At 44.9% G+C, this 20,904-nt stretch overlaps 1 protein-coding gene across 1 annotated transcript; it reads left to right on the forward strand.

Annotated features, from left to right (window-relative positions):
• Positions 1 to 166: 166 nt before the first annotated feature.
• CDCA8 (cell division cycle associated 8) lies at positions 167 to 19,931 on the forward strand (the record flags this gene model as incomplete). The annotated part of the gene is made up of 10 exons (XM_080691170.1): positions 167 to 260; positions 362 to 490; positions 3,790 to 3,830; positions 9,755 to 9,827; positions 12,850 to 12,932; positions 14,232 to 14,296; positions 15,158 to 15,253; positions 17,037 to 17,163; positions 17,821 to 17,907; positions 19,887 to 19,931. 10 exons carry the CDS (start codon positions 167 to 169, stop codon positions 19,929 to 19,931), a joined length of 840 nt encoding a protein of 279 aa, XP_080547296.1.
• Positions 19,932 to 20,904: the final 973 nt, after the last annotated feature.

Consider the following 20,904-nt stretch of genomic DNA (forward strand, 5'->3'; position numbering starts at 1 on the left):
CGGTCCTCGACCCGCAGGCACGCGTCTCGCCGCTGTCTGTGCCCAGAGCTGGAAGGAGGTTCCCGTCCGTCTTCTCCGCCCCTCCGCGGCCGCCATTTACCCTCCTGTCCCCGCCGCTGACCCCTTGCGCCTCTGTCGCCCGCTCCCGCAGCCTCACCGAGGCGCCATGGCTCCTAGGAAGGGCAGCAATCGGGTAACCAAGACCAACTCGCTGCGGAGCCGGAAGCTCGCCTCCTTTCTCAAGGACTTCGACCGCGAAGGTGAGGGCGGACCCGGGCGATCGCGGGTGCGGGCGGGCTGGGACGCGGGTAGCACGGCTCACCCTCGGGGACTCGTGTTCTGTCGCCCCGTCCCCCCGCAGTGCAAGTTCGAATCAAGCAAATTGAGTCTGACAGACAGAACCTCCTCAAGGAGGTGGATAACCTGTACAACATCGAGATCCTGCGACTCCCCAAGGCGCTGCGCGAGATGAACTGGCTCGACTACTTCGGTAAGAGATGCTAAAGTTTCCCCCGAACACGGCCTGTAGCCCGCCTGCGGTCATGGTGACGGCCAGGACTCGCGCAGCCCGGCTCCCAGTACTTGGGAAGCGGGGACAGGAGGATCGCAGGTTCTAGGAAGCCCCCGCAAGTAGTGAGACTCTCATCAACCTAGTGAGACCCTGTTTCCAAAAAAAAAAAGAGGGGGGCCGGGCGTAGTGGCGCACGCTTGTAATCCCGGCATTCGGGAGGCTGAGACCAGAGGATCGCAGTTCGCGGACAGCCTCAGCTACTTAGTGAGGCTGTCCGCAACTTAGTGAGACCCTGTTTCAAAAATAAAGAATAAAAATAGGGCAGGGGGTGTAGCTCGGAGGTCGATGTCCCTGGGTTCCATCTGCAGACCCGCAAAAATAAAAAAAAAAAAAAAGAAAGAAAGAAAAGAAAAGAAAAAGGGGCGGGGGGGGCTAGGGATGTAGCTCGGAGTTAGAATGCTATTTAAGTTCAATCCCCATTACCACACAGGAACACAAAAAAAAGACCCACTCAAGTGTCTTCTTAATCAGGTTTGACTTGGCTACTTAGGGAAGATTGCAAGGATGCTGCTCGGCTCCACTCCCTCTCTCACCTGCCTGCTTCATTTTTCTCCTTAGCACGCACCTTCATTAACCCACCTTCCTCCTGTACACTCATACCAAGTCAGACTTTTTCTTTAAAGGGCCAGCTGCAAATAAGTTTCTTGAGCCAGAGGGTTCTCTGTCCAACTACTCAGTTCTGCTGTAGCAATTCCAAAACAGCTATAGCAAATGGGCACGAATAAGCTATATTCCAATAACACTTTATTTATGGATACACTAAAATGTGAATTTCACACAATTTTCATACACTGGGAAATATATCTGTGTGTGGGTTTATGTTACCCAACCACTCAAAAACAAATGAAGAGCCGGGGTGTGGTAACACACGCCTATAATCCTACTTTGGAGCCTGAGACAGGAGGATTGCAGGTTCTAGAACAACCTCAGCAATTAGTGAAGCTTTCAGTAACTAATGAGATACTGTTCCAAATAAGAAATAAAATCAGTCTAGGGGTAACTCAAGAGGTAGAATGCCCCTGGGCTCAATTCCCAGTGCCACAAAACAAAACCACAAATGAATAATTATGGTTTGTTAGCAGTGCTCAAATGAAAGTAACTTTTTCTGCAACTTATGGAAACTGACATTTAAAAGTGGGCAAATTAATTGTGAAGTGCAAGGACAGGAGAGTTTTTCAGAAAAATCCCATTTTGTTTTCTCATCTCCTTGTTCCGTGCCCTGGGAAATTCAGAGTCTATCCTCTCTGCTTGGTTATCATTACTTTTCCTCTTATCCTTTTAGTTAATAATCACTGGTTATGTAGTCTCCTTCCTGCATAGAAATGTATATTCTGCTCACATAGGATTTAGTGATTCTTTTGACTTTTCATTTATTAAGACATGTTCACTCATTTTAACAAAAGTTGAGCATGTTTCAGTCACAGATGCATTGGGGAACAAAACTGACATTGTCCCTGCCCTTTGAGCTTATGGGTAATTGAAGAGAAGTCTTTAAAATCTTACCTACAAGCCAGGCGTGGTGGTGCATGCTTGTAATCCCCGCGCTTGGGAGGCGGAGACAGGAGGATCATGCAGGTTCGAGGCCAGCCGTGCTGGCTTAGGAGACCCTGTTTCCAAATAAAAATATAAAAAGTAGGTCTGGGAGTGTAGCCTGGAAGTAGAAGGGTTTCCAGGAACCCCAGTACCACCAAAAAAATAAAAAATAAAAAAATAAAATAAAATCTTACAATTGCAGGTATATAATTAGAATTACAAGTACTACAAAAGAGATTAGAGTAGTGGTCAATACTATATTTATATAACACTTCCTATGCCAGATAACATTGTACCAAATGTTTTCCATACATTAGCTAATTTTATCTTTATAAAAGCTAAGTAATTTTTAATATATGTTTTGGAAATGATAAGAGTAAGACATTAAGAGACAGGTTACTTTGTTCAAGAGATATAAGACAGTATCCAGAGTCTGTTTGAACCCCAGCATTCTGTTTCCTAAGCCTAAGACCTTAACTCTGTTATACAGGATACTCTGAGGGTTCTTAGCAAGAGGACCTAGTCTAAGTTTACATCTAAATCTCACAAGCTGTGCATGGTGGTACACACCTGTAATCCCAGTACTTGGGAGGCCAAGACAGAAGAATTGTAGGTTCGAGGCCAGCCTCAGCAACTTAGTGAGCTCATCTGCAACTTAGACCCCATTTCAAAATAAAAAATAAAAAATAAAAAAAGCTGGGTGTGGTGGCACATACTTGTAATCCTAGTACTTGAGAGGCTGAGACAGGAGGATTGCAGGTTCAGGACCAGCCTCAGCAATTTAGAGACCCTCCACAACTTATTGTGAAACCCTGTTTCAAAATAAATGAACAAAATAGGATGGGGGTGTAGCTTAGAGGTAGAATGTCTCTGGGTTCCACTCCCAGTAAAAATAAATAAATAGGGCTGGGGGTGTAGGTCAGAGATAGAATGCCCCTGGGTTCAATCCCGAGTACCACAATAAGTAGGTAGGTAAGTAAATCACATGAAGACCCTTTCCATTTAATACATATTTACTGTGTCAGAGTTCTTGACCGAAGCTGGAGTGAGCACTTAAACGATACTGAGTAGTCTTGGGGTTTGATGAGGAACAGCTCAGCAACTTACTATGCAGTTTTGTACAATTTATAGCAGTCTACTCTGATAGAAGCATAAGCAGAATTCTGGAGTGGCATTTGAGCTGAGTGGTTTGGGGTTTTGTTTGTTTTTGGTGCTTGGGATTGAATTGAGCATTCTACCTCCAAGCTGTACCTCTAAGCCCTATTTTATTTTTTATTTTGAAATGATCTTAAGTTGCTGAGGGCCTCGATAACTTGTTGATGCTGGCTTCAACCCTATGATCCTCCTGTCTCAGCCTCCCAAGTACTGGGATTATAGACATGTGCCACAGATTAGAAATTTGAAGCTGAAGCTGGGCGAGATGGTGCGCACTTGGAATCCCAGTACTTGAGGGGCTGATACAGAAGGATCGCAGGTTCACTGCCAGCCTCAGCTACTTAGTGAGGCCTCCACAACTTACTAAGACCCTGTAAACACAGGGTTCAATCCCCAGTACTGCAAAAAAAGAAATTTGAAAGTGAATTTTGATGGATGGGTTAGAAATTTGTTGGGTGCAAGAGTATCTGATAATATTAAAGATGACTTATCATTCAGATCATAAATAACTATAATGTTCTTTTTTAAAGCTCTTGGAGGAAACAAACAGGCCCTGGAAGAGGCAGCAACAGTAAGTGACTTGTCTTGTTCTTTGTTGGTTGATTTAATCCATTTTTGAATCTACCCAGTGGGTGTGTACTATTGAAGAGATTCCAAAGGGGACATGTGTGTCAACTGAAAGGTTACAGTTGTGTCATACACTGAGTACATGCAACCCAGATAGATCTGAGTGCTAAAAAAGTATGTTGTTATGCCAGGCATGGTGGCGCACACTTGTAATCCCGGCTCTTGGAAGGCTGAGAGAAGAGGATCGTGCAGGTTCGAAGCCAGCCTCAGCTGGCTTAAGAGACCCTGTTTCCAAATAAAATATAAAATAGGTCTGGGAGTATAGCCTGGAGGTAGAATGTCCCTGGGTTCTATCCCCAGTACCACCAAAAAAAAAAAAGTATGCTATTATGATACACAGTTTTCCCTACCCCCATCTGTGTTCTTGGAGGATTCAACCAATCATGGATTGAAAATATTCAGAAAAAAATAATTCTTTGCATACTAAATATCTAGACTTTTTCTTGTCATTATTTCCTAAACAATAGAGTATAGCAACTATTTACATAGTATTTACATTTAATTAGTCACTAAGTAATCTAGAGATAATATAAAATATATAGTAGGACATGCATAGGCTATATACAAGTCATTTTATGCAACGGTCTTACGGTCTTGACCATCCATGGATTTTGCCGTCCACAGGGGTCCTGAATCTATGAATCTACTCCCTTATGGATAACAAGGGACAACTCTACATTTATTGCTTTTTGTCTACAGTTCCCATTTCACAGCTTCTATATCCCTGTTACTGAGGCTGGTCTCCAACCTATAATCCTCCTGTCTCACCATCCTAAGTACTAGGATTACAGGCATATGCCACAACACTTGGCTTCTATAGCCCTTGTAATTTCTTAGGTGTCTGTAGCAGTGAGAGAGAGAGAGAGAGAGAGAGAGAGAGAGAGAGAGAGAGAGAGAGAGAGAGAGAGAGAGAGAGATGTGTGTGTGTGTGTGTGTGAGAGAGAGAGAGAGAGAGAGAGAGAGAGAGAGAGAGAGAGAGAGAGAGAGAGAGAGAGATACTGGGGAGCTACATCTTCAGTCCTTTATTTTGAAACAGGCTCTCACCAAGTTAGCATGTGTAGGCCTTGAACTTGAAATTGTCCTATCTCAGCCTCCCAGGTACTGGGATTGCAGCGCCGGCTACCTCCCAGCTCAGTTTATTGCACTTTTTCATAAGTCTGTTTGAACCTTGGCTGAGTTAATGTTAATGAGGTGATTTTTTTTTTTTTAAACTCCCTGAGTTATCACAGGGTGGAGTGTTTCCAGAGGAACCCACTCTGAGCTGAGAGAGTCAGAATTCAAAGCTGCTCCTGGGTGGGGAGAGGGGCTGATGGTTAAGTTGATCAACCATGGCTAAGGATAAATCAGTCATGCCTAAGTAATGCCCCCATAAAACCCCAAAAGAACAGGATTCAAGAGCTCCCTGATAGCTGAGCACATGGAGGTTCTTGGAGGATAGCACAGAGAGGGTAGGGAGGTTCTGTGTCCTTTCCCCCATACGTTGCTTTAGGCATCTTGTAAGGAAGTTTTTTGTTGTGGTGGATTTTTGTTATGTTTGTTTTGATTTTGCAGTACTGGGGATCAAACCCAGGGTTATTCTATCTCCAAGCTACACCCCAAACCCTATTTTTTATTCTCTCTTTTTCCCCCCTTTTTTGTGGTACTGGGGGTGGAACCCAGGGGCTTTTCTACCTCTGGGCTATACTCCTAGACCTATTTTTACTTTATTTCAAAACAGGGTCTCACTAAGTTGCTGAGAGCCTCACTAAGTGGCTGAGGCTGGCTTTGAAACTGTGTGATCCTCCTGCCTCAGCCTCCCAAGCGCTGGGATTACAAGCGTATGCCACCATGCCCAGCTTTTGTTCTTTATTTTGAAATAGGGTCTCACTAAGTTGTGGAGGGCCTCACTAAGTAGCTGAAGCTGGCCAAGAACCTGCAATACTCTGTTTTTAGTCTCCCACATACTGGGATTACAAGTGTCCACCACCACGCCCAGCATTATGGGGAAGTTCTTAAATTTTCTCTTTTCTTTCTGAAGGTTCTGTTATATTAGTCTATGACATAGACTGGTAATAGATAAATGGGCAAAAGCCATATAAAATTTACTAATGTACACAGACATGGTAGTCATATAAAAAGTATGAAACTCAAAGGGCCAGAAATAGTGGCTTGAGGCTCTGGAAGGAAAGTGTTACTGTAAGCTATGGGAAGTTGAGAAGAGGATCCCAAGGAGGGAAAAGGTTGTCCTATCATGCAGGTAACATCCTAGGTAATGATCGTCAGAAGGTCACATGTCTGTCTGGGCCAAGTGTCAGTCCTAAACCAGGTGTGGTGGCGCATGCCTGTAATCTCCGTACTTGGAAATCTGAGACAGAAGAATGCAGGTTCGAGGCCAGCCTCAGCTACATCGTGAGGCTCTTCACAACTTAGTGAGACCTTGCTTCAAAATAAAGATAAAAAGAGCTGGGTATGGTGGTGCAAGCCTGTAATCCCACCACTTGGGAGGCTGAGACAGGCTGATATTCAGCCCCAAGGTAAAAAGATCTGGGTGTGGTAGTACATGCCTGAGTGAGGCCCTGAATTGCAAAGGGCCTCATTAAGTAGTTGAGGCTGGCCACAAACCGCAATCCTCCTGTCTCAGCCTCCCAAATATTGGGATTACAAGCATACACCACCACACCTGGCTCAGCCTCAACTATTTAGTGAGGACCCCTACAACATAGTAAGACCCTGTTTCAAAAAATAATAATATGGCTGGGGGTGTAGCTCAGTGGTAGAACAATCCTGAGTTCAATCCCCAGTAACACACACACTGAATGAATGAATGAATGAATGGGAGTATAGCTCAGAGGTAGAAGGTCCCTGGGTTTAATCCCCAGTACTATACACTCAAAAAGACTTTCCTAAGTCAGGCTGTATGGCACATACCTGTAATTCCAGGACTTGGAGGCTGAGACAGGAGAATCACAGGCTTGAGGCCAGCCTCGGCAACTTAGTAAGACCCCATTTCAAAAATAAAAAATACACTAGCCATGGTGGTGCATGTCTGTAATCCCAGTACTGGGGAGCCTAAGATAGAAGGCTCACAGGTTCAAGGCTAGCCATAGCAACTTAGAGAGACCCTGTTTTAGAAGAAAAAAAAATAGGGCTAGGGTTGTAGCTAAGTTCAATCTCCAACATCCCCTACCCTGAAATAAAAAGAAAGAATGAATGGAAGAGCTGGGAGTGTAACTTGGAGTTAAAATGTACCTGGAATTGATTCCCAAAAAAAGACTCCAAGATAAAGAGAGTAATCTTAAATAGAAAAGCCTCTGCTTATAATCTGCTGTTGCTAAGTAGAAAGATATAGATTCATCTGTACCAAAGGCCAGCTTTTCACAGCCATTCCTTTGTCTGTAGGGGTCTACAGTTACTCTGAATAACCAACTCAAAATGTGCCAAAGAAGCATATTTGGGAAGGGATTTTTTTTTTTTTTTTTTTTTTTGGTGGTCCAAGTACTCCCAAATACTGGGATTACATGTGAGCACCACCACACCCAGCTAGGGGAAGGAACATTTTACTTTCCTACAATCTCTTTCTCTGTATCCTGTGTAATGTCCTTTATCATGAACCTAATGTAAATAAAGTGGTTCCTTGAGTTCAGAGAAGTCCTCTACAACTTAGTGAGACCCTGTTTCAAAATAAAGAATAAAATACAGCTGAGGGTATAGCTCAGAGGTGGAATAGAAGGCCCCTGGGTTCAATTCCTAGTACCAAAAAAAAATTTTTTTTTAATTATTTTTTTTTTTTGCGGGCCTGGGGCTGGAACCCAGAGGCATTTGACCTCCGAGCTATACCTCCTGCCCCATTTTTTATTCTTTATTTTGAAACTGGGTCTCACTGAGTTGCAGAGGGCCTAAGTAGCTGAGGCTGTCCGCGAACCACGATCCTCTGGTCTCAGCCTCCCGAATGCTGGGATTACAAGCGTGTGCCACCACGCCCGTCCCCCCAAAAATTTTATACACACACACACACACACACACACACACACACACACACACAGTCACATAAAATGTTCTATTGTGAGAAAACAGTGGGAGAAACTGAGTTTGTTCCTAAATCCTCAGAGGGAGGCAGTTCCGTTTTTGACATGTTTCTTGTGAGACTTTGCCCCAAACTCTTCAGGGGAAGTAGAAAGTCTCAAGCTCCAGTTCCTTTAAACCTCTGGGTTACTGGAGTATAACCTGACCTGCTGGGAGACAGAGAGTGGTTTTAATCATGTCATACTATAGAAGCAGCAGTGGTCCAGAGATGAAACCCATCCATCACTGGGCTTCACAGAGTCCCTAGGCACACTAAAATATTTACACAGTATGTGTGATGGATGTGATAGTGCATGCCTGCAACCCCAGCTGTTCAGGAGTCTGAAGCAGGAGAATAGCAAATTTAAGGCCAACCTGGCAACATGAGACTGCGGTCCTCCTGTCTCAGCCTCCCTGGTACTGGGATTACAGATGTGTGCCAGTGATTACTGCTCCAGTGATAACTTTATAACATGCCAGTTGTTACTAAAGGTAGTGGAAAGTTGGCAGGAATACCACTACTCTCTGTTCAAGCAACCATGGTAGACATCACTAATCTATTACAGCATTATTCCTTGCTAAGCCCAGACAGCTTCAGAATCCTTTTCAGAGCACTCCATGTAGTCCTCACCAATCTAAGCATGAAACCAGATTATTCTGATATATACATGTGTGTGCCCCATGAGGAAAGGATTCTGAATCATGCCTGCTCTTGGCTATATTCACATATAGGCTAATCACCACTGTGAGCAAATTAAATAGAATGCAAGGAAGCCTTTTTTTTTTTTTTTTTTTTTTTGGTCCTGGGGATGGAACCCAGGGGCTTTTCTACCTCTGGGCTACATTCTCAGACCTATTTTATACTTTATTTGGAAACAGGGTCTCACTAAGTAGCTGAGGCTGGCTTCAAACCTGTGCAATCCTCCTGTCTCAGCCTCCCAAGCGCTGGGATTATAAGCATGCACCACCATGCCTGGCAAGGAAGCCTTTTTGAAGGACCTGGGAGCATCGGGAAATCTGCATGTGGTGGTGTGCACATATACCCAGCTACTCAGGAGGCTTAGCGGGGAGGAGCACATGAGCTGCAGAGTTCAGAACCAGCCTGTGCAACATAGCGAGACCCTGACTTACAAGGAGAAAAAGAAAACCTTATTGAGATCTTGTGTACTTGCCAAAAAATAAAAATAAAAATGACCAACTTGACACAGCATCAGGTGTTAAAGAGGATGTGACTCATTCAGGACTTGAGTTTACAGATGAGACATAAACAATTACAACTATTCTGGGGGAAAAGTTGGCATAATACCACGGCTAACTTTTATGTAACCTATAACCCTGTAGTGCTCTGTCCTTCCTAAGTACATAGTCAAGAGAAAACTTTGACATCAAGTACATCAGACACATAGATGAGACAGTTCAAGGAGTAGTATTTGCAATGGCAAAAAACTTAATGAAAGAATGGTCAAGCTTAGAGTGATATAATCACAGTGAAATATTACATAGCAGTGAAAACAAATTAATTATAATCACAAATAATGATCAAAAATAAGCAAAACCACGTCTGAAAAATCGTGTGTATGTTGACACATAAATACACATATGCATGTATGTATGAACATGTGCTCATTTATACATTTACTTCTTTGAAGCAAATGGAATGACAGTGGTTAACTCTGAGGAATGACTCAATTAGGAGATGGGTCACCTTGACGGAGAGACAAGGAAATGGAACAGGGAAGGACTCCATAACTAGAGGCATACATTGCTTTTAATCTTAATATACTGTTTCTCTTATTTGACCTGGTATTTTCTGGCTGTTTGTCATAGGCTGACGTGGATATCACAGAAATAAACAAACTAACTGCAGAAGCTATTCAGACACCCCTGAAATCTGCCAGAAGTGAGTATTTCTGTAGCCCCTTGTTGTACAGAAAGAGCTCAGGCCCGAGGAGTTTGTCTGCTCAGGCAGCGCCTCATCGGTAGCCCTCTTCCTTCTGATGTCTGTTCTCAGTCCTGGAAATCCAAGATTTTGATTTTGGCTGATGCATTCAGCTAAATGTATATAGGACTGATACTAAGCAAACTTGTTAGACTGAAGTGGGACAGGAAGAGAGAAGGAAAGAAGGAAAAAGCTGTGCTAGAAACTAAATGTTGCTGTCTGCTTGTTTTCCCCTGAGTAAGACAGAGGAATTAGATTCAGAGAAGTGTTAAAAAAAAAAAAAAAAAGTGATGCAAACTGGTTCTCCTGATGTGATCAGCAGCAAGGAAACTTCTTCAGCTTCTAACTCCATGCTACCCAATTCAGTGATCCAGACATACAAAATCTAACATCCATGTCCCACACTCGGGGAAGCAATATCCTATAGGAAAGTTTTATAGGAAACCAGGTTATAACTAATGAGCATAGAATCAAGGTCAAGATGTCCTGAGACTGGACTGAATGTCACTCTTATTAAGCTGTGTAGCTTGAGGCATTAAGCCTGATCCACAGCCTGGGCGTGGGGCTGCCCTCCAGGGCACCTTTCCACTGACTAGGGCCAGAAACACTGTCACTTCTACTTCTGACTGTCCTTCCATCTAAATTACCTTATCAAGAAAGCTTGATGAAGCTGGGCATGGTGGCACACACTTGCAATCCCAGTACTTGGGAGGCTGAGATAGGATTACAGGTTTGTGGCAAGCCTCAGCTACTTAGTGAGGCCCTCTGCTACTTCGAACCTGTTTCAAACATAAAGAATAAAAGCTGGGCATAATGGCACACACCTGTAATGCCAATAATCGGGAGGCTGAGACAAGAGGATCACAGGTTCGAAGCCAGCTTCAACTACTTAGTGAGACTCTCAGCAACTTAGTGAGACCCTGTTTTCAAATAAAAAATATTTAAAAATAGGTCTGGGAGTATAGCCCAGAGGTACCATCCCCAGTACCACAGTAAATAAATAAAAATAGGGCTGAGGATATAGCTCAGAGGTAGAATGCCCTTGAGTTCAATCCCCAGTACCACAAAAAGGAAAAAATAAATAAAGCATGATGAGGTATGTTACTTTCGTTAGCCATGTTCCAGTCCCACCTTTCTGAGGTTCTGGTGGAATTGGACTTGAATATTTCTACTTACACATTTCTAACCTGTTAGATCACTTGGGTTGATTTCTACATTTAGGTAATACCAGTTTCTCTTCTGATTGCTATCATTTTTGCTTACTTGGTGGCAGTAGCGATAGGGGTAGAGGGTTGAGGATCTGATTTTATTCCTTGGAACTGAACATACCAGGACTAGTATCAACCAAAAGTTAAAAAAAAATTTTTGTACCCTTTTGCTTACTGGACTTCAACTACATCATAAGCTATTTAAAAATATGTATGTATGTATACTCATATATGTGTGTGTGTGTGTGTGTGTGTATGTGTGTGTGTGTTTGCGGGTCTAGGGCTGGCACCCAGGGACATTCGACCTCTGAGCTACACCTCCTGTCCTATTTTTTATTCTTTATTTTGAAACTGGGTCTTACTGAGTTGCAGAGGGCCTCACTAAGTAGCTGAGGCTGTCCGCCAGCTTGCTTATATTTTTTTAATGTGTCAGAGTCACACATTAAAGTCATTTGTCTTAAAAGTCATTTGTCTGATCTCTTTCCCCCCATGATGCATGAATTTTCTCTGTGGAATCCCTGCTCAGAATTGTCTAGCTCCTGTTTGTAAATATTTAACAGTGAGACACTACCTTTTGTCACCAGAGAACTGTAATGGTTAGAAAGTTCTTCCTAATTTTGGATCAGAGTTTCCTTGTGGTGTCTACTGATCCGTACTGTTTGGGGCTCCATAAAACTGCCTTTGATATGACAATCTCTTAAATATTAAAAATTGGTATTATTTACTCTGGAATCATTCATCTTAAACATCCCACTTTCTCTGTTTCCTCCTAAGATAATAATTTTGTTATGTATAAAAAGACAGTCATAGCAGCCGGGCGTGGTGGTACACGCTTGTAATCCCTGCCCTTGGGAGGCTGAGACAGGAGGATCGCACGGGTTTGAAGCCAGCCTCAGCTACTTAGTGAGGCTTTCAGCAACTTAGTGAGACCCTGTTTCCAAATAAAATATAAAAAAGGTCTGGGAGTATAGCCCGGAGGTAGAAAGCCTCTGGGTTCCACCCCCAGTACCACCACCAAAAAAAAAAAAAAAAAAAGACAGTCATAGCTGGGCGTGGTAGCGCACACTTGTAATCTCAGTACTTGGGAGGCTGAGACAGAAGGATTGCAGGTTCCCAGACAGCCACAGCTACTTAGGCTCTCTGCAACTTAGACCCTGTTTCGAAATAAAGAATAAAAAATAAGGCTGGTACCTTGGGGTGTACCTTGGAGGTAGAACACCCCTGGGTTCAATCCTCAATACCACAAAAAAAGACAGTAATATAGTAGATAATAATTATAACCTGGGTCCATTGGGCCTTTCATTCATTCATTCTACAAATACTTAATAAACATATTTAGGCACAATTCCAGGGTTGGGGATACAGGAACAAAAAGAACAAACATCCTGGTCCTATGGCTCATACATCCAAGCCCCATAATGGCCCTAGAAAGTAATAGCTCCCTGATATAGATGGGGAAACTGAGGCACCCTGATTAAAACCAGTTGATCTAGTAAGTGATAGCACCGGGCCTCCAGCTGAAGCCTGTCTGAATCATAATGCTGAGCCGAGCCAGGCGCAGTGGCACACCTCTAATCCCAGTACTTGGGATGCTGAGACATGAGGACCGCAGGTTCAAGGCAGCCTTAGCAACTTAGCGATAACCTGAGCACTTAGACCTTGTTTCAAAATAAAAAGGGCTGGGCGTGTAGTTCGAAGGTAGAATGCCCCTGATTCAATCCCCCGTACCAAAAAAAAGAAAAGCATTAACATGGTGTTGAAACTGTTTCTTACAGCACGAAAAGCAATGCAAGTGGATGAAATGATAGTGGAAGAAGAAGAAGAAGAAGATAAACATAAGAATCCTCAAACCTCAAGAGTAAGTAGGAATTTAGGATGAGGGCTGAAGGCCAGCAGGAGATAAACAAATTCAAAAATATATGGGATATGGTATCACTCTCAGTTTGATTGAAAAGATCTCACTGAGTGGCAAGTGACAAAAGTGATGGTTGGCATGTGTGCGAAGCGTGTGGGACACGGGAGAGGAAGCTGTTGAGCCTCCCCTCCCCCACTGGGGCACAGCCAGGCCTTTTAAAGTGAACGAGTTCTGGAGAAGAAAGAGAATTCCAGAAGGCTGAAGAGAGCGACTGTGTAAGCCACAGCTTGGTGTGGCTGGTAAGTGAGAGCAGGAGAGTAGAGGCCTGATCATGGACAGTCCTGTGTGCCAGGCTTGCAAGTTTGCATTCTGTCAAATTGGTAGTGGTAAGTGACATCAGATGGATATTTTATACCAGTATTGGGGATAAATGGAAGAAGGCAGAAGACAAGGATACCAGTCAGGCTGAACTGAGGCGATGACCAAAAAGAAGGCATGGTTTCTAGATAAGTTGAAAGAATGGACCTGGAAGAAAGGAGAAACTGGAAAGGACTATATGGTTTCTAATGTAGGCAACTGCCATCCAGTGAAACCTGGGCCCTGGAGGGGCGGGGGCATGTGGGCATGTGGGCAAGAGAGGAATTTCAGCCTGGAGCTCAGGGAAAAGGAGCCTGAGAGACCACTGACTCCCAGATCTGTGGGTGCCTGTCCCAGAGTGGGAGTGGAAAAGGATGTGCAGGGAGAGTGTGAGGGGAGGGGGGCTGTGATGGACACCACAGGAAAGGTGGAGAGGGCTCCTGGGGCAGGCTGCCAGGGGGCAGCCAGAGACATAAGGAGCTGAGTCAGTCTTAGAAGACAAGGGAGGAGGGAATTGCCAGACAGTAGGGAGCGATCCCAGGACTCAGGAAGGTGAGACTTCAGAGCTTCCTTGCATTGGTCCCTGGGATGCCCTGAGTGACCTCCATCAGTTCACAAGAGGTTGACCTTGAGCTGGAGAGCTAGCCCAGTGGTAAAGTGCTTGCTCAGCACGCAGAGGCCTGGGTTCCATCCCCAGTATCCAGGGGAAAAAATAAGAAAAAAGATTCACCTCTGCTCTTGGCCCAAATCCAGCCAGCATAAATTGGCAGTTGATCAATTATGTTCTGAATGTTTTAGCCAGCAAGTGCTGTAAGTTGAACCTTATGTTTGGTAATAATTTTCCTTTCCAGAGATGATCCCTTTTCCTCACCTTTTTTACCCCTGCTTTCCTTTCCCCTTCGCTGGGCTTTGTGTAACCTCAGTTTCGTTTGATTGTGATTTTAGGTCAAAAGGTGTCCTCCATCCAAGAAGAGAACCCAGTCCATACAAGGAAAAGGGAGAAGCAAAAGGTAAAGGGTTTTTCTAAGTTAGATTCATGGTTTTGGTTTTATTGGAAAACTCCACACAGCAGGCAGAAATAGGGGCAAAAAGGCTTTGGTGACTTATCAATTAAAGCTCAGAGTCACGTAATACTTGAGTAGCCAAGCTGGAGGGGCCTCTAGAAATAGTCTAAGATAATACCTTCTCCAATTCTTCTTCCTATATTCTCTGTCCTCCCCCACTTTTTTATTTTTAATGTAAACAGAGTAAGGCTCAAAAAAGTATAATAAGAACTGCTTATCATGTTTAGTTGCCTGGCAGACCATGTGCAGAACTATCCTAGAATCAGTCGTAAAGGGGCTATCACCTGCCCATAATTAATTGTTTGAAATGTTTCTGCTAGTCCTGCTAAATAAAGAATCTCTATAGGCTTTAGTTGATTCTACTGGACTCCACTATAAACAGCTTAGGAGAGGAGGCATTGGGGTTCATGTCTGTGAAGGAGAGCACGCTTCCTTTCTTCCTGGGCACACTGGCAGGACCTTAACCCGCTGCCTTGCAAGAAGACATGGATTCCAGCTGGGGAACCTTGTCAAGAGGCAGTCTCCAGTTTGATTGAGAAGTCAGATGTGGGAGGCAGACTGCTGGGATTCAGAGTTTGGCTCCTCCCTAGTCAGCTAGAACTCCATGTGTCTGAGTTTCTACGTCTGTAATGAAGATAACAAAGGCTGCTTGCCTCCTAGGGTAGCTGGGAGGGTCACATGACTTGATGGGCACAGAGCACCCGGAGCAGTATCTGGTGTGACCAGTGCTCTTCACGTGTCACCTGCCTCTACTGCTGTCATTGCACCTACGTGTTGACATACCTCATGGCCATTTTTTACCTATAGGTCAAGCTATGACAACCTTGTGACTCCAGCTGTGGGTCGACTGGAGTTGTCCATGGTGAAACCAACTCCAGGCATGACCCCCAGGTTTGACTCCAGGTAAGTATTGAGAGCAGCACTTGCGTTAGGTGGGGGGTCCTCAGTGAACAGCATTCAGAGAAGAAGGCAGGTTTAGGAAATGCTGCTGAGTCCTCAGAGCATGGTGGCCATGTAGGCTTCCTGGTGCTTGCCTCACTCCTGAGCGCAGGTTCACTCATTGCCAGGGGAAAAATGACTGTTTGAGTGACTCTTTTGGCCTTTTCTGATTCTGGTCAGCAGTTTGTAAAGCCAGGTAAAAGCCTTCTTATACCCTTGATAGGAGAAGAAATTGATATCACAGCCCGGCGTAGTGGCGCACACTTGTAATCCCAGTACTTGGGAGGCTGAGACAGGAGAATTGCAGTTTGTGGACAGCCTCAGCTACTTAGGCCCTCCACAATTTAGTGAGACCCTGTTTCAAAATAAAGAATAGCCGGGCGTGGTGGCGCACGCTTGTCATCCCCGCGCTTGGGAGGCAGAGACAGAAGGATCGCGCAGGTTCGAAGCCAGCCGCACGCGCTAGCTTAGGAGACCCTGTTTCCAAATAAAAATGTAAAAATGGGTCTGGGAGTGTAGCCTGGAAGTAGAAGGGTTTCCAGGAACCCCAGTACCACCAAAAAAATAAAAATAAAAAAATAAATAATAAAAAATAGGTCTGGGGGTGTAGCCCAGAGGTAGAATACCCCTAGGTTTCATTCCTAGTACTGCAATAAAATAAAATAAAATGATACCACCTTTTTGGAGGCCAATGTGAACAAGAATATTTACATCAGAAGTTAATCTCAATCTGGATGTGGTGGTGCACACTTGTAATCCCAATACCTGAGAAGCTGAGACAGGAGAATCACAGGTTGAAGGACAGCCTCAGCAAGTAGTGAGACTCATCAACGTAGTGAGACCTTGTTTCAAAATAAAAATAAAATAGGGCTGGAGATGTATCTCAGAAGTAGAATGCTCCCAGGGTCGAATCCCCATTTTACACACACACACACACACACACACACACACACACACACACAGAGTTAATCCCTACCATGGTGGCTAGTTGATCAGGTAGGAAATACAGGATGGCCCTTAAAAAAGATGGATGTTTATGCGCTTGTAGAGAAAGGGCTTCATGAGCACAGAGCATCTCCAGGTAGGGCACTGCGGTGTGTTTTCTATGCTCCTATTTGCTTTGTATATGGAAGTATTCTGAAAAGATAGACTAGGGAATAAGCGTTGTTCCCTCTGGAGGAGGGGAGCGGAGCAGGAGGGCTGTGTCTGAGGTGGGGAAAGTGAGGGGCTTACATTCCACTTTTTATTCCCACTTTGTTGCATATTTTTTCATGTGAGCATGTGGCAAGATGTTTAGGGGAAGCAGGTAGCAGCATTTTAACTGTCTTGAGAAAGTCAGTTTGGGGATTAGTGTAATGATGTGATCTTTGGATCATCCCCCTTTGATCCTGGAAAGTTCCTCTTGATGGAAACACTTAGCCACTCTTGGAAACTCATTAACCAGTTTATTTCTGGCTCTGTGGATGGATGGGTGAGTGGCACCCATACTGAGCTTTGGTCTTAAAATGTACATGGATAAGAGTTGACTTTTGCTAGATGTATGTTTGATAATTACAACCTCCTTTCTCCAGCTGTGTTTAGTCATTACCGCTTAAAAAATGTTTTCCCTAAATTTAGAACTCGCCTTCTTAGAAATGTATGATTTGAAAACTGCAGCTTGACACCAGATGGGGGTTGGAAGGGCTCATCACGCCTGGTGTCATTTGATCTGCCAAGCCATCTTCACAGAGATTCTCCCACTTTGTAGGGTCTTCAAGACCCCAGGCCTGCGCACTCCAGCAGCCAGAGAGCAGATTTACAACATCTCCGTTAATGGTAGCCCTCTCGCTGACAGCAAAGAGGTCTCCCTCTCTGTGCCAGTGGGCGGTGGAGCGGTAAAGTATTTCCCTGGGAAGCCAAGCCAGAGCGCTGCTTAGTGAAGCGCTCCTCTCCCGTCATGTTTCCCCTCTGTCCCTGAGAGTCCTCTTGGTTGTGTGGGTTCTGATCCCCATGCTTCAACTGGACTAAAACCCCAGTTTTCTTCCCCAGGGATCCCTTCACAGCTCTGGATTCTATCTGTTCCTTAGCTACCCACCTAATTCTACAAGGCATGATTCCTGCCCTTGAGAAGCAGTTCAGTGGTCAAGATGGACCAGCAGTTACACTGCGATGAGTGCAATGATAGGGATAGTGGAGGGAGTGCAGGGGAAGGCACTTAGTCTAGCAAGAGCAGCACGAGCTGTACCTTCAGCTCTGCACACTGAGCCCAGTTTCTCTAGGCTGTGAAGAGCAAGTAGCTGACCTTAATCCGGTGAGAGGAGGATGGCTGGTCTCAGATGGCGGTGTGTGGCGTTTCTAAGCTAACATGCATGCCTTTGTACCCAGGTGATCCAGCTTGTGGCCAGTAACAGCACAGTGCTGGCACTGTCTCCTCAGGCCCGCCCCTCCATCCCACATTCTCCCCACCACGTGACAACCCCTGGGGCACACTAGGCGGGGTGGGGTTCCTGTCCTAAGTTAAACACCGACTTCGCCATTCCCCCTCCATGTAGAGCATACGGCTGTTGGCCAGGGACTTGCAGAAGCTGGACGTCACACAGCTGGATCCAGAGGCTTTGGGAAACATCAAGGAGCTGTCGGTGAGTCTCACGCTCATCTCCTCTCGTTGGATGCCAGGCTGGCTTTCTTGGTTTAGCTTTCTTTAGGATTATCTTTTGGATCTGGGCTAGTATTTAATACTTAGAATTATGTTACCTTAGTTCTTCCAAGAGATTTTGACTGTTATCCCACATACATAGCGTAATTCTGTTCCCAAATTGATGCTGGGTTTTGGTCAACCTCCAAGTGCCTACCATTGAGGTCCCACAACAGTGACAACATTCTGCCTCATTCAGGCAGTTAGTGCCAGGGCATGCTGGGGCACCATGGGCCACCAGGAGCCGAAACTTCCTCGTAGTCGTCAAGAAGGTAGGAGCCGGGCGTGGTGGTGCATGCTTGTAATCCCAGTGCTTGGAAGGCTGAGAAGGGGGATTGCAGGTTCTCAGCCAGCCTTAGCTACTTAGTGAGGCCCTCTGTAACTTACTGAGAACTTGTTTCAAAATAAAAGAATAAAAAATAGTGCTGGGGGTGGAGCTCAGAGGTAAAATGTCCCTGGGTCCAATCCTCAGTACAAAGAAAAAAAAAAAAGAGTAGGGACTTGTTAGAAGGAAACTCAGAGATGAAGAAAACTGAACAGCCAGGCCTCTGGAGTGCCAGGAACCATCAGTACCAGGAGCTGGTGGGCCTTCTTCCCCTGGAGCCCAACCCCGGCATCTCCAGCTCTGGGCTCAAGCCTCTGTTCTCTCACACATCCTCACCTCTTGCAGCACACAGCCTGCACAGGGCCTGCGGCTCTGCTCTCCTTTAACATTGATTAGGTGGTGGCTTTGTGCAGCTGTACCTTCAACTAACTTTATTGCTCCAGTGCCCAAACTGTTCAGTTTTCTTCGTTTGAATTCTGAAGAGGAAAAATTTAATTGGCCTAGTGTGGTTTGACTTCCTTGGTCTAGTCAGCCATAGCCCCGTTGGTGAATGGGAGCACTTTTTAAGCAAACACAGATGCTGCAAGCTCACCTAAGACCTCGTGCATAGCCAGCCCTAGATCTGTGACAGTCATTCTTTAGCATGATTGTTCCCAAATACTCAGTTATGCCTTCACTGTCACATTCAAAGTGTTATTTCTTTTTCTTTTTTCTTTTTTTTTTTTTTTTTTTTTTTTGTGGTACTGGGGTTCCTGGAAGCCCTTCTACCTCTGGGCTACACTCCCAGACCTATTTTATACTTTTTATTTGGAAACAGGGTCTCTTAAGCCAGCGCGGCTGGATTCAAACCTGTGCGATCCTCCTGTCTCCGCCTCCCAAGCGCAGGGATTACGAGCGTAAGCCACCACTCCCAGCTTTATTTATTTCTTTGTTCAGATGATAAACTGAGTTTCAGAAATGTTAATTAAGAAATGTTAATTAAGCTGGGCATGGTGGCACACACTTGTAATTCCTGTACTTAAGAGGCTGAAACAGGATCACAGGTTTGCAGCCAGCCTCAGCTACTTAGGCCCACCCTCTGCAACTTAGTGAGACCCTGTTTCAAAATAAAGAAGAAAAAATAGGGTTGGGGGTGTAGCTCAGAGGTAGAATGCCCCTGGGTCCCATCCCTAGTACGAGAGAGAGAGAGAGAGAGAGAGAGAGAGAGAGAGAGAGAGAGAGAGAGAGAGATATTGAGAAAAAGGTTAAGTGTGATACAAAGAGAGAATGGAGGGTCTGAGATCACTCAGGCCTTTGCTTGGGTCAGCTGTCAGCAGCTGACTGGGCAAGCATTGTGCTATCTTTTTTGTTGTTTTGTTTTGATACTAGGGATTGGATCCAGGGGCATTCTATCTGCAAGATACACTCCAACCCTATTTTATTTCTCATTTGGAAACAGGGTCTCACTAGGTTGCTGAGAGCCTTGCAAAGTTGCCAAGGCTGGCACTGAACCTGTGATCCTCTTGTCTCAGCCTCCATAAGTCCTGGATTTCAAGTGTGTGCCACCACACGCCGCTCAAGTGGCATCTTTAAATACCTCATCTCTTTCTTCTCTTTAGAGCCGTCTAGCCCAAATCTGCAGCAGCATACGAACCCACAAATGAGAAGACAGCAGATCAGCACAGGTCGCAGCAGTGGCTGTGGCAGCAGAACAAGCAAGTCTCCCGTTTCTCCTCTTCCTGTGACGGGAGGTACAGATTGGGCTGAGACTCTTTTACATGCCACGCCCAGTGCTTCCTGTCAAGCTGGTGTGTGGAGCATCATTTTGTTTGTATCCCTGTTTATCAAAGACCAAAAATGGGTTTGGAGGCAGCTTTCATGTCTTGCATCTCTACCTCTCTAGTTAGTGAGACTTTGGAGAAGGGAATTCCAGGGCTTAATCTATGGCTTCATGTGACTAGATGCAGAGTAACTGTCTCTAAGCCGTTCGTGGTCTAGATCTGTGGACTCCAGAGAGCACTTTCCTCCTAATGGACTCATTGGGAAGGCAAGGTGACTTGTCTGGTAACTTCATGCCATGTTTAATTTGTGCCCGGGGCACGGATGAGTTACACGGAATCAGCAGTGTGATCCTTGTACTTGGCCAGCCTCTGCTTCAGAAATCATGTACTGTGTTCCAGGAACTTGAGAACTAGAGTTCTCACCCCCAGGCTTGTGAGCACCCAGCTTTCTCCTATATGGCTCTTTAGTTCTACTTTGTATTATAACTCAGTCCTGAACAGGCTGAATTGTTTTCACGTTGTTTTATTCTTGTTTTTCCGAGACTTTTGTATATATTGTGTTTCTGAGTAATAGTATCTCTGAGCTGATTTGTTCTCATCAGAGCTACTGCAAGATACGTGCTTTCAATAAAGTCTAGTTTTGTTTTAATCAGTATGGCTAGCAATGCTACATGAACTAAAGGAAGAATTTTGGAGCTGAAGCTATTGGGGTCATTGGACACCTACTTTCTGCAGAAAATGTTGAAACCTTTACTGCAGGCAAAAGCTCTGGCATCTGAGGCCAGGCGTCACCCCAAGGTCCAGGGTATCAGTCACTTCAGCCTCCAAGCAGATTCTCCAACACCTTCATTTCAGG

The sequence above is a fragment of the Muscardinus avellanarius genome (genome assembly GCF_963383645.1).
Source record: "Muscardinus avellanarius genome assembly, chromosome: 3".
In the NCBI taxonomy this organism is placed as follows: Eukaryota; Metazoa; Chordata; class Mammalia; order Rodentia; family Gliridae; genus Muscardinus; species Muscardinus avellanarius.